This window comes from Poecilia formosa, unplaced genomic scaffold (assembly GCF_000485575.1).
Source record: "Poecilia formosa unplaced genomic scaffold, Poecilia_formosa-5.1.2 Scaffold1, whole genome shotgun sequence".
Lineage (NCBI taxonomy): Eukaryota > Metazoa > Chordata > Actinopteri > Cyprinodontiformes > Poeciliidae > Poecilia > Poecilia formosa.
Window position 1 is genome coordinate 3,376,203 of NW_006799940.1, and position 14,235 is coordinate 3,390,437.

A 14,235-nucleotide genomic window follows, 5' to 3' on the forward strand; every position below is an offset into this window, starting at 1 on the left:
TTGTCTAAAATTAAAGCCAGTCACTAGGTATAAACACAGTCTACCAGATTTGTTTTAGAGGGATTATTAAACATTTTACAATTGTTTTTGTGTGTGTAAGAATACATTACCTTATTATATATTCTTATGTTTTCATTGTTAGATCTTATATGTTCAAAATGTATTCTTTAAACTTTCTGTATTTGAAGTTCTAATATAGCAAAAATATGTATGGTTATTTGATTGATTCTTCATTTAGGTCCTATATGTTATTGATTACAACATAAGAACATTTGCAGTATTTTATTTTGCTTGCTTTTTTTTATTAGGGTCTTTTTTTACCACTTAAGATTACATTGAATGATTTTTTTTTAATGCTTGGTGAACCGAGGTCATTTGAGTCTTAGGACACGCATTTTCATAATGACTGCATAGCCCAGCAAACCAAACTCAAGAAGTGTATCTTATTTGCACTTTTTGGTTTGTGGATAAATCAGCCAGAAAATGTCAAACTATTTTTGCCAAGTTATATGTTGTGTTTTTTTAAACGAACAAATAAATCTGACCAAGAAATATCAATAAGAAACATCTTTTGTATTTCTGAGTTGGATGACACCGAAGAACCATTGTAAAATAGTTTTCATTTCTTTAATTCCATTCTAACTTTTGGAGAACAGTTCTGCAGGTTCATACTTTTGATAGCAGAGCTAGCATAATTTGCTAGGCTACAATCACACTTGATCCTGTGGTTCTCAGTGTGTGTGTGTGTGTGTGTGTGTGTATGTGTGTGTGTTTCTTTCCAGGCCACTAAGGAGGTGATAGAGCGGGAGGCTCCTGGGATGTCTCTGGCGATGCTGATGGGATCCCTCAATGTCACACCATTAGGCATGCTTTCCAGGTCCGACAAACACAACAACATTTAAAGACAAATCCTAAATGGTGACATAAGTTGATGACATTTGTAAATGATATTGCAACATTAGGATGTTGAAATTGATTACAATAATACAATATTGATGTGCTTTTTTTTTTTTCACATTGACTGAACATGCAGTTCTGAATCATGTTGTCTCATCCATGGTGTTCACAGACCCGTTTGCGGTATTCGAGGCAAGACGCTCATCATCAACTTACCAGGAAGCAAGAAAGGCTCCCAGGTAGGAAATGATAAAGTTTTCTGTTGTTCACATGACGCATACGATTGTCCACCGGTTTCAACATGTAGAGCAGAACAAAAAAAAAACATATGAGGGAAAAGAGTGAATCTGCAAAACCATTATTTGAAAAAAGGTTTTTACAATCTCAGAAAATTGTGACTTCTAATCTTCGATCAACACTAGAGAAATTACTTTAAATCCAAGATTTCTGAAAGGCTGTCAATATTTTCAAGTCTGACATTTTTCATTACAGAAAGCCTGAATTAATTTTAAAAATCCCTTTTACTCAGCCTTCCCATCATCAGCTGAAAAACACAAATTCACCAGAAAGTCTTACTTTGAGTCTTCTCCATCCAGTAACACCATCCACACTAAAGAGTGTTTTGTCACCAGGACCTGGTAGTTGAACCTTGTGGCGTTCTGGAAGAAGATCCGATTGTTGAGTTTTCAACCTGGAGGCTGGAATATGGCTGATTTTGGTCCTGTGCAATGACTGGTCAAGTGGAAACGTGAACCTTTTTGCTGCATCTCCAGTTTTTATTTGGGATTTTTGATGCAGTGACAAGAAGTCATTAAACATCAGTTGCCCCTGAGGCTGCACATGGATGTAGAAAAGGGCATACTTGGAGTTTGTTGACTGTATTTATAGTTTGCCTGTGAAAAGTGAACGCAGTTACCCTTGTAGTTGTGGAACAAATTTACAGACCATTGCCGAGGTTTCTTAGCCACCCTTAATTTCTTTGTGTTGTTTCTAAGGAGCCAGACTTGCATGTATTGTAGTAAAATTCCTCTTGATTAACTTTGGTTGCTTTTTTTAATTCATTTTCCATTAATTCTCCCCACACCTAAAGTAGATAAATAACAAGCGTCTTAAAGTCTGAGCACAAAACCAAATGTATTGTAAGACTGAAAGTTCATTTGTTGAGCTGTTTGGACGTCATTGTCTTTGCATTCTCCTCGCTCCAAGACATGAGACGCATTCGTGCTGCATAAATTAATTTATATGTCGATATGCATAAACTGTATATGTGTAAATTTAATTATTTCTGACTTAAAGTGAAGTTCCGTTTGCATTTGCCAGAATATTTTTAATCAATAGATACATTAAATACATTTTTCTTGGGGTTTTGTTGCTTTACCTTCTGTCTATATGATTATCCAAACCATGTGCGTCCACAAGTGTCTCCTCTCTCGATCCGTTGTTCCCTCTCCTTGCGTCGGTGTCCAACACATCCGTCTCTGTCTTGTTACACGGTGGCTTTACTCCATCAGTTTTATTTTCCGTTCCACCAGTTACACCCCATTCCTCCCCCATCTGCTGCCATATTAGTGTCTCCCTCGTCAAACCCCAGGTAAACCTAAAGGCCCTGGCAGCTCATTGGAGGCTTTTATTACGCTGATCTCTTCTCATAGGATAACAAGGAAGTCCACTTGAGCTAGGCAGATGAAGCCTGTTAATGTCAAAGTGTTCATTGTGAAATTTTAGCTGCAGAAGTTCAAAACGGCACCTAGAGATTGTGTGAATATTTTTTAACAACTAGGATTTGTGGGACATGTCTTATTAAATGTGTATAAACTAGAATAATTTTAACATTGGTTTGGAGTCTGTGGTTTGGAAAATAAACGCGCCAGTCACACAGTTTTTCCATAAAGGTAATAATTTTAAAAAGAAAAAGCTCACATGGATTAATACAATTTATCTTCTGGTCAATTCAAAGACAAAGATCAAATGAGTAAAGGATGAAAATAATCTGACTGTTGTGCAGGAATAAAATCCAATGATTAGACCTCGTCTTACAAATGTTTGGAAAATGTATGTCTCTGTTCATACAAAAAGAACAGAGGTACACTGCAATACCTTTTTATTCATAAGTTCACATGATAATCTCTGTTTATGTCTATGATCCTCCTTAGCTACAAACAAAGCAGGTGCAGAAGTGATCAACTAGATTGGAAAGTAAACAACAAAAAGGAAGAAAAACTACTCAGAACTATAATAAATTCTGTCCTGGGATCGCTTCACAAATGATGATTTCTTTTTCTTTAAATTGCGGTTATGCAGATTTTAAATGTCGACAGATTTTTAACGCAAAGTCCTCTGGTCTTCATGAATGTGATGCAATTTGCTCTGGCTGTACTTTATATAAACATTGCTTTATAATTACCAAATATATTTTGCCTAAATTCATGAATGGGGCCACAATATGCACCAACTGCACCAGAGCAAAGATGGGTTTTTTTTTTGTTGGTGGAGTGAATGCAGAAGCAGTTCTGCCTTTGGGTGTAGTTTATGAATCAGGAAAAAATACAAACACTGGTTTGGAAACATGTAGCGTTATGAATGTGCACATTACTCTAATACTGCCCTGCATAAGACAAAATCTTGGCTATAGAAAGAGTCTTATTTTCTACTTATTTTGTTGTTTTTGTTACAATCCTGTGGTTTTGTTAACCTCTCACTTAAACTGTCTCTCCCTTGGTCTTCAGATCTTTCTACCCTCCCCCATGACCCACTCTGACAACAACACTACTCCTTTTTCTCTTGCACTTTTGTCCATTGGCAGTTTAGCCTGCGACTATGCTCTTTATTGTTCCTGACATTTATTCTCCTCTAGGACAAAACGGTGAATAAAAATAAAAATAAACACTCTTGATGTACCTTGAAAATGTTCATAGGACTTCTCTCAAATTCGGAGAGAAGAAATATCTCCAGGCTCTTAACATCATCTTTGCTCCATCTCAACTCTCCACTTAGATCTCCAGATTCAGATTAGACTTGAAGCATATTATGATTAGCCATTAGCAGTCTTCAAGGAAGTTTCTGGGTTTCTTTGTGTTTGAACATTTTTGTACGTCTATTTGGGTTTCTATAGCTTCTGGAAACAGTCTAAATAATGAAAGCTTTTTTTCGGCAATAAGTTAATGTTGTTTGGTGTCTGGAAAAATAAAATATTTTAAAAACCTTCCAAATATAACATCACAAATTAGGAAGCACTTCCTATCACCTAGCAACCCCAGCGAAGCCTAGCCCTGTCACCTAGCAACCGAGGCTGAGCTCCAGCATAAAACCATACAGCTGGTTTTATGTTGTATGAGTTGTACAATGGCTGTTGGAAAAGAGTGTTTTGTTGTTGACTTACCATCCAGAAACCACTTGCTGCATTCTTGTTGGTTGTGCAGGAGGCTCCAGTTCTGCTTTTCAAAGTTGTACGGCTGTATATTTGCGCAGTTGTTTACAGATGCTGCCTTTTAATACAAAGAAAAGTGTGCAAAGGTTTCCTAGCAGACATTACACTCTATTACTGAGATTAACCTATTTCTTTCTGTTACACTTGGTTGTCCAATAGTCTACATGCAGACGGGAGGAAAATGTTGTTCCACTCACGCTTCAGTTTCAGTGTGGGAATATGGAATTTCCTCAAATCAAGGTTAATCCTGCCAGATTCAGTCCATCTTAGATAACAGATTGCGGAGAGGAAAGCTTGCAATGAAAAGCCCGTTGGCAGCCAGTGTAAAGTGCGTGGCGGATAAATAATGTATCCACTCAATGCTTAAAATACACAGAGCAATAAATAATTTCACAGATTAGCTCTTGTCTTGAGAGTGAGGAGAATGGAGCATTTAGCACTGCCGAGAAGCCCACAGGCACACTGACACAGAGAGGAAAACGGAGCTGGAAAGACCTGGAAAACAGAAGCACTTTAGAGATTTGGCCTCTAGTCGGCGCTGTGACGAGCTGGGGTTTCCCAGAAAAGCAAACAAGGATCTCCCTGTAAATTCCCAGACTCCTTGTCATCTCTCTCCTCAGACTTACCTTTATACAAGTATGATTTTTCACAGCATGAAAAGTGTAATTCTTTATCTGTCTTGGATTTGCATTTTAGTTTTATGCAGAGGAAGTGTTCCGACAGCTCAACAATACGATGCATAACAGCGTTTCTGTTCAAAGCTAGTTTTCAGGGAATGTTTTTTTTTTATCATTAGAAAGAAAGATATTACATATTTAAATAGTTGTTGGGTTTAAAATGTATGGGAAAAAAAAATTCTAAGCTTTCATTATGTTTCCTACTGTTGGTGTTGTTTTCAAAAAGAGCTGCAAACAAGTGTGTTTAATATCAATCCACCCCAGGAATGCTTTCAGTTCATCCTCCCAGCGCTGCCGCACGCCATCGACCTCCTTCGGGATGCGGTGGTGAAGGTAAAAGAGGTGGTAGACGAGCTGGAGGACTTGCCTTCGCCACCGCCACCCCTTTCGCCGCCTCCCAACAGTTCGCCGCACCGCCAGACAGAAGACAAAGGTGTGCAGTGCGAGGAGGAGGACGAGGAGAAGAAGGACAGCGGGGTGGCATCCACCGAGGACAGCTCCTCCTCCCACATCACCTCTGCATCCATCACTGCCAAGGTACCGGGACAGATGAGAGGGGAGGATTGCTCACTTTATTTTGTTGTCATTGAGCTTGATCGCATCCAGTTTAAGCGATTGTTTTTGACATCTTCGCACATCGTTCATGCGAAGCGTTGTGTTAAAAGTCACTAAACATCAGTCATTGCCAGTTGATGTTAAACCATGTAAAAGACGGCTTCTACATGAATTTGTGTGCATACAGCTTTTTTTTTTTTATCTGTATCATCATGTGTCATCATGTCATTTCCTAACCCTGAGTTGTATAACTTCCTGTTGGACAGTGAACTCTACGCCAGGATGGATTAGCATCCCGGTGCTTTGGTTTAACCTTACATAAGACACACCTGACGGCTGAAGTCTGCAAACTTTTCACACAACTACGTTCTGAGAGAGCATGTCTCCATTCCCGTCATCCTGTCCTGTCCTGTCTGCAGCATGGACCCTTCTTCATGGCTGTGTTGTCAGGGTAACATCCCACCTCATTGTCCAGTCACAGATACATTTTGGTAAGACTCCACCATGCAAAAAGCTCACCCATCGTCATCAACACTTTTCATCAACATGTCCAAATGTGAGAAGATTGTGTTTTCATCTTCATCAGCACAGACTGACGGTTTCCTCTTTAAAATGCTAAAAAATGGTTTTGCTGTGGCTCGTTTACGTGTCTATGTCCAAATTTGTGGATTATATGTGCAGCCATGGGATACAATTAGGTTTTTTTTCCTCAAGAAATGTTCACATATTGATTTCAAATCTTATTATTGTATCTTTTTTTTTTTTTAAACTTGAACAACAAAATGTGCTTTGCTTTACTAAGCAAAAGTTTTGGCAACAAAGTTAGGCTGTGTAAGAGATTACATAGCCCGTGTGTCGTTTAGATGACTGTGTCTGCATACATGTCTGATCTCAGATCCCAGACTCCATCATCTCGCGGGGTGTGCAGGTGTTACCCAGGGATGCAGCCTCCCTCAGTACCACGCCCTCCGAGTCGCCTCGCGCCCAGGCAACCTCCCGCCTCTCTACTGCTTCCTGTCCCACACCCAAAGTGAGTGGACACTCTGACACAAACAAGTACGCTAACCTCGAATGTACACACACACACACACACACGTCACTATCAGGTGTGTGTTCATCGGAACACCAAAGGTTTATTTCTTCTGTTAAGTTCTGACATCTTAATTTTATTTGTCTTCTTTCTCTATTTTTACCATGACCTTTTCTTTCAACATTTGCTTTTTTTTTTTTTCCAACAGGCTGTTTGATTCAGAAGATTTTTGCAATATTTACTTAATTGGGTTAATAGTCAAATAATTTTAGTTTTCAATTGAATGCACAACCTCTTAGATGTTTTACTTGCTTTGAGTTGTGCTGGGAAGCCGTTGGCATGCAAGCTAACTAGCTGTCACAATTTCTTCACATTGCAAAGGTAGGAAACATAAGAACAGAAGAAATGTAATTGTAGATGACAAACTTGTAAATCTTGTAAATCTGTGGCGTTTTGGCTTCCTGTTCTCAGACCTTACCTTATACATGGTGAACCAGAACAACAAATGCATCACACTTTAAAATAATATATTTCAATAGCAAGTTATATTAATTTCAGTGAAAATTTCCTTGCGTCACCACACAAATATTCAAAACAATCCCTGAAATTTTCCGCTTTCTATCTCTACCCATCTTCACGTTAGACCAAATTAAATTTAGTAGCAGTAAAGTGAAGTTTAAAAAATTTTTTTGATAACTTTGCCACCTACAATCACATTTAGTAAACCTTTGACAAGTCCTAAAAAATGTTGCTGTTGTTTTTATTTTTTATTTTTTTCTAATTCTGCTTTTCTTTTATTTTTTAGCTGATTGGGGTTTCTAAGAACATTTAATTTGAAATCCATGACTTCCTGTTTCCAAAATTTAGCCATTGTTTAATATGGGAAAGACAGGAGAACATAATTTTCAAGTAAGGCAGATGTTGCATTGCACTTCAGAGGTCAGGAAATAAAAGTCTATTCACAAATCTTTTCCAAACGTGTTAAGATTATCCAGTAGTGTAGGGACTACTGTATATGATTGAGGTCAGTGGTTTCAAATACACTCATTGATATTCTGCAGGCTTCTTGGCTACCTTTAGCATAATTTTGAGATGCTCAATACCAAGGAGGTGAAAAGTTGCTTTTAAAGTGCAGTTGTGATCCTTTCCAATGCCCAACCAAAGTGTTTTGAATCTTTACCTCATTAAGTTTTTGGAAAATCCCAACCTGCCAGTCACATACAAGGAGTTGTTCACCATCACATCTTCTTCTCTTCTTCTTAACTTGTTAGTCCTTTACACCATCAGATCTTCTACTTTTCTGTTTAACTTGTCAGTCCTTTACAAAGTACAGATCAGCCACTGTGATACAAATTTCATTGGCTGCCACATCACTCCACTGGTTTTGGCAAAACATCAGTCTTTGATGTGCCGAGATGGCAGTATTTTCCCCCCAAAAAGTCAAACTTTTCTTTTAACTCAAGCCAGAAATGAAGAGTCTCAATCATAACAGCCCCTGAGCTTGCATATCAACACAAACTGTTTCCAGCTTAAAAAAGAAAAAAAAAAAAAAACTTTACTGGTTTAAGTCTAAGCCAGAATAAGACTCTGTTTTCTAAAATTCAGTTAGTTCTTAACTTAGTTTGAAGCCAAGCATTTGCATTGATATCTACCTTAAGTAAGAAGCCATTTCTCTATTCTTTGGGGAACAAATATGGACTCAAATAGAATAACAGTGATGATGAAAAAAAAATCCCATCTTTTCTCTTTCTGCTCAGTTTTGTTTATCATGTTCTTTATTACCGGTTTATTTCCTAATCCTGGCTTTTTTCTTTTTAAGCTTTAACTTTTTCGCTGGACCATGTCATATTCTTTTCGCATGATTGTTGTCTTTTATTTTATCTTACTTGTGTTTACATGCTTTTCCTTTTGCTGTCTAAATGGCGGCAGACTGCAAAGTTACACCTCATGACAGCTTTTACACATGTATACTGCAAAGTTTCAGTGTCTCCTCCTGAAATGTGTTCATGTTGTTTTTATGTGAAAACCTGTTGTTGATTCTGTTGGTCCTTATTTTTGTTTATTCATAGAGACAACAGGCAGTGAATGTTATGCCAAAAAAAAAAACCCAAAAAACTTTTTTTTTTTAAATATCGCCACAGTATTTTCTGCCTGTTGTCTCTCAGGAAGGATACTTAAACATATGTATGTTCCTGACATCCTGTAGTTGTCGTGATGTTGATTAACAGCACGTTGGTTCTCTTGAGCAGAACTGGAAGAGACTGCTGTGTAAAATGTCCAAGTATCCCGTCTTGCTTTATCTGATCTCTCTTACAGGTTTTTTTTTTTTTTTAAATATCAAATGGCATCAGTTCTCTTCTTCCCTCTCTGACTCTTCTTCCTGCTCTCTTTTACGTCATCTCTCAGTGTCAACTCTCCACGTGTCTCTCGGACAGCAGGCAGGTGTCATGGAAATGGAGGATGGGGTTGCCATGGGAACTAAGAGGGATGGGATTTTAGAGACGGAGGAAATGAGAAGATGGGTGGGGGAGTGAGTGCATAGATAGGTCACGCAGCATGGGGACCCTCCTGAAAGATCGCTGTGTCATTTAGGTGCCTACAGGGTTGTGAAAGGTCAAAGACAATAAACCACCATAATGTGTTATTCAAGACGTCTGATTGAAAAGTTGCCTGTTGGTGTGAACAGAGGTGAAAGTAGGGTAAATATTGGTTCAATCTTGTTGTCGTCTTAATGTTATCATCAGAATGTAACGAAAATTTCCAAATTTTAGGTTTTAATCTTAGATAATCCTGATTGAATCTTTGGTACATAACACGCCCAACAGTAGGAGATTCATAGGAACAATTAGAAAAGGAGAATGATGTTCAGTTTTCTTTAGGTATGTAGGAAACCATACAAAAGGACCGGGGAAAAAATGGGCATTTTGCCTTCAACATTTTTTTTTTTAATTTTTCTATTTAAATTTAGCAAATTGCAGAGATGTTTCTAACTAGGGGTAGGAAATGTCCAAACTCAGCATTTTCCTGACAAAAGTGAGATCAAAATAACATGAATTGTACAGATGGAATCTGTGGTTTCAAGAAATGTATTTATTTTATGAATAAGCAACTCGCAGCAAGGCTCTTCCACTGCTCACAGCTGCCATTACAGCTTAACTTTTGAAATGGGTTATTTTATCGCTCGTGCATTTTGTTTGTCTTCGTTGTAATTGCACTAGATTTGTTTATACATGTCCAGTCGTTTGTTTCTGGTTGACAACTTGGTCTGTTGTACTTTACAAAAACGTGCAAGTAAAATTTCAGGTTCCGTGCCTCCTGCTTTTCTTTGCCGTTTTCTCAAATTGTCAGTTTCCGGCTTGTATATTTATTCCTCTAGTTGTGATCAGAGCCTGTTCCAGTGATCCAGCAAAAGAGCTTCAAACTCAGCTGTGTTGTTTTGACCAGATGAGTGTGCAGCTTTAAATAATTGGAAAGAGGGAAGCTTTAATACTTCTGCTAGCTTCAGTGGTGCATTGAGGCTCTCGCCTCCCCCCCCCCTTTCTGACTGCCGACATGTTTGTTTGGTGAAGCCTTTTTCTGTCAGCAATCAAGGCCAGAGTTTGTAATTTACATGAGTCTCTGGGCACATGTGTCTTTGTTCATAGCGAGACATAACCCAGGATTGATGTCTCATCAAGGTGTACGCATTTGCTTTTCTGATACAAACTGTTTCCCGGCGACAAGCTGCCATATGCAGTTTAAAATTCCCACTCTGCAGTCAGCTGCAGATGGTGTGTGCACATTGTCCCTGGAGCGAGAGGCAAAATGGCTCTGTTTACTGATGTATTTTAATGTCACTGAGGTTTTGCTGTTTGATAGCAGGGTCTAAGCAATGCTTTGTGGCCTAAAGAGGGAAAGAGTGGTAGAAGATTTCAATCCTACACTTAGCTGCTGCTGCTGCTATCATTACACACGGCTTCATACTGCACAAAGAAGAGTGTTTGTGTATGCTTCATGGGTTAAATGAACCCAGCAGTTTATTCTGTTCATGATTAAATCCTGTGTTTGTTCACATGGAAGAGAGAAGAGCACAGAATTGACAACTGATGTCCGACCCTGCCTGTCTGTTTGCACAGCAATAACTGGGAATGCATGCCCACGCACGCGCACACACACAACAAATCTGCACTCAGAATCATCCTTAAGGGAGAAAACGTGTCTCCATCTGACATGCAGTACAGAGAAACCCAATAAATGCAGACTACAAACTGAGCAACTCTGCAGCCATTCACGCTACCTAATTTTCTCCGTCTGTCACACACGTCTCGTGATTCATGCACACGCAGACTGATGCGAGCAGGAGCACACGCATAGGCAGGGTTTAGGGAGTCGCTGCACCCTTACACTGCTGTGAGCATTTAGTGCGGTTATGTAATGTAGAGTTTGGATTAATGAAGCATATGGGAGATGGGGCTCTGACTCAGAAGGTAGCTGACAGTATATGTACATGTGGGGTTCAGGTTGTACCTCCTGTTTTAATAAGAGCAAAATGTGAGGTGTTATTATTATTTTTTTTTTTTTTTTTTGTTTTAACTCTTACACGAATTCTGTTTAAGTTTAATTTGTGGTTGAAAAATGTTACATATTTTTATTTATCTTTCTTCTGTGAGTCGTGTAAATGTGCTGGGTGGTTCCCAGTAAGTTGGATTTTGGAATAACTTAAGGTTTTAAGGTAAACAACCAGAAACTATTCTGGTCTGTTATTTAGACTGGAAAACCAGCGAGGCTTTTTGTTTTTTCAGACCTGAAAGTTTTCACAATGTCATTTTTGTAAATAGTGATGCATTGCTTATAAGTTTCAAGGTACACTCTGAGTTTAAAAAGGTTTGATTTCTAATTGCCCTCCAAATGTTCCGTCATGATCAGTCCTTTTTATTGCTTATTGGAGCACTTACTCATGAAAAATGATTGAAAAAGATTTTGGTGTTTTCTACTTGCAAGCAAAGTTTGGCCAGAAGTCTTTACTCTGCTTCTTACAATCTCTGAAGCTGTAGGAGAATGGTTTGTGTCCATTAAAATATTTTCTTCTCATCCTTTGCAACAGCTCTGCTTAAAAATCTCTGTAGAACTTAATAGGAGGAAGTTCAACCGTTTGATTCAGGTTTGCTGAATCAGGAACGCATCTAAACAATCCAGGAAACCAGTCCTTCATAGCTGCAGTTTGAGACGCCTTATCTAGACGGACTATTAAAATCCTGCTGCTGATAAAAGAATATCACAGTAAACTGAGTTTGACAGCATTCAAAACAACTGAGGTCGCATGTTGGTCTACGTCACGTTTGTCTGGGACAAGGATGAAAAATAACTGCTCGCGCTGTTTGGCTCCGGCCCAGTTTGCACACAGATCACAGAACCATCGCTTCCAAATGAATGGTGACAGAAGATCATTGACACAGTGAGGTGATCTGACAGATGGAGATGAATGATTTATACCCTGACTGTTAGCGAAAGCACTCCTACGACTTCAGCGCAGCCAGCTGTGGTGTGACAGATCTGTGATCTTAAAGCCAGCATGGGAGGTTTCTCTCTTTCTGCTTGAGGAAATGGATGGTAGCAGTGGCCTTTAAGCTCTCCTCAAGTTGAGGTCCATTCTGTCCCGCGGATGGAATTAATTTTACATCTTTGTAGACAATTGGGAAAAACACAAGTTGATGTTTCTCAGCCAAAAGAGACAATAGTCTTAAATCTAGTCACAGGGCAGGCAGATGTGATCCAAGTCTGCCTTTTTTTTTTTCTCCTTAAGCTACATATGTCCATTTTTTTTCATGGCAGTCTGAACGGCCCAATTCCAATATTTTCACCTTCCAAATGTTGGATCTGTGCCACTTCTATATGTGGCACTAATTTGGATACGTATCTGTTTGTTTTCAAAGCGTCTGCAATCTGAACGATCATGTCGATCATGTTCATCTGGTTTTTACGTCATTTATGCATCATGGTTCTGCACCAGAAGAAGCCAAACGCAGTAAAGTAGGACGTAAACAATCACAAAAAATTCTGATTATGAAAGACACCTGTGCCGGTGCCCATTTCATGTAATCAGACTTACCTACAGAAATTGCAATCTATGCTCCGCAAAAGACCATCGCTATTAGTTGTGCTTCTTTTTATTACCTTTCTTCGTGTCATGATCTGGTGACGATCATGTTGGCTATCCATTTCTGAATCAACTTAAAAATTGATCCATTATCGGCTCCATCTATTATTACTTTTGCAAACAGAGCTCTACTGTGTGACCTCGAAGTTCTTCTTTTGCACATGCGGGTCACTTTGGGGCGTAAATCGTTCACACAGAAGCCTCAATGTGGTTGAGTTTAATTAATAATATTAATGACCATGTATCAAAAAAAAAAAAATCAGATTTCAGCATAAAAATTGGAATTAAGCATCAAGACCTGCTGAGTGAATGTAGCCATAAGCTCTGACATGCAGTTCCTGTTAGATGTATTTTACGTGATTATTGTGGACATGATGTTGGGCTATTAATGTCTCATCTAGGCATGCAATTTATTGATTAATGAGTCAATCTATACTTGACTGATCTTAACAATCAGCTAACAACATATGGATAAGCGGCCATTTTCTCTTGTGAGAGGGCTGACCTGTCTTTCCATAACATGAAGGGCTTCATGTGTTATCAGTCTAATACCAGAAATAAATAATTTATGAATAAATCAATAAAAACCTCGCACTCAGGTTGAGGCTAAATGATACAGCACTCTTCTCTTTCCCATTTGGGCAGAAGTCGTCTTGTATGGGTGCCTCAGCACAGCGTGCATACTGATTTACCTCAGGTTTTATGTTCACACTGATGTATTTAATGTAAACCACAGGCTTGGAGCAGACGGGTCTCCAAAGAACACACTGTGACACTGGCTCCGTATGCTGCAGTGCACAAGTAAAGCCCAGCGTCGCTGCATTTTTTTTTTTTTTTTGCGCTGGGAGCTTTACTGGTCAGCGGAAACAACAGATAAGACTTGCTATATGACTTTGTCGTCTCCCGAAATTATTCAAGTTTGGTTTGAACCTGACGGTATCGACTGCAGATTGATTGCTGAGGTGTGTCCGTGTCTCCTGCACTCCGGCGGCTTCCAGATACCTGTTATTGTCCTCCTCCAGTGCAGTAAAAATGCTCATAAAAATGACTTCTCCTCTCCATGCCTGCTGGAGGTGTGGAGAATTTATGAGTAAGGGAGTAAGGGAAAAAACGAGGGCCTGAAGGAAGAGAAGTGTGGGAGAGAGTGAAGAGAAGCGCGAAAGGGACAAGGGAGCTAATGAGTTTGAGAAGACAAGGGACCGGGAGGGAGTGGGAAGTGGGGAAAGGGTGATGAAACTGCAAAGAGGGACTGTGTGACTAGCCAAGCCTCTCCTGCATGATTTGTCTCTCTGTTTGCTTTTTTTTGTCCATCGGTTTCTGTATGTCCAACTTTCAGGAGTTGTGCCTCAGTCTTGGTCTCTGACCAAGTCGTATAGAACTGTAAAAGTAGCATAAATGAGGATGGAAGATGTGAGGGGGGGGAATTACATTTTCCCTGACAGAAATACTCATGGGAAATGCACAGAGAGCCACAAACACAGACTTCAGTCAGTCACGCGTGGATGATTTGGCG

General features: G+C 39.2%; 1 protein-coding gene across 11 annotated transcripts in view; it reads left to right on the forward strand.

Moving 5' to 3' along the window:
* The window catches only part of gphnb (gephyrin b), an 85,304-nt gene that overhangs the window by 43,127 nt on the left and 27,942 nt on the right, over positions 1 to 14,235 (forward strand). For all 11 annotated transcript variants that reach the window (XM_016668500.1, XM_016668535.1, XM_016668539.1 and 8 more), the window contains exons 5-8: positions 783 to 877; positions 1,070 to 1,136; positions 5,266 to 5,538; positions 6,452 to 6,586. In XM_016668500.1, coding sequence (XP_016523986.1) covers positions 783 to 877; positions 1,070 to 1,136; positions 5,266 to 5,538; positions 6,452 to 6,586 — 570 coding nt within the window. The remainder of the gene's footprint in view (positions 1 to 782; positions 878 to 1,069; positions 1,137 to 5,265; positions 5,539 to 6,451; positions 6,587 to 14,235) is intronic.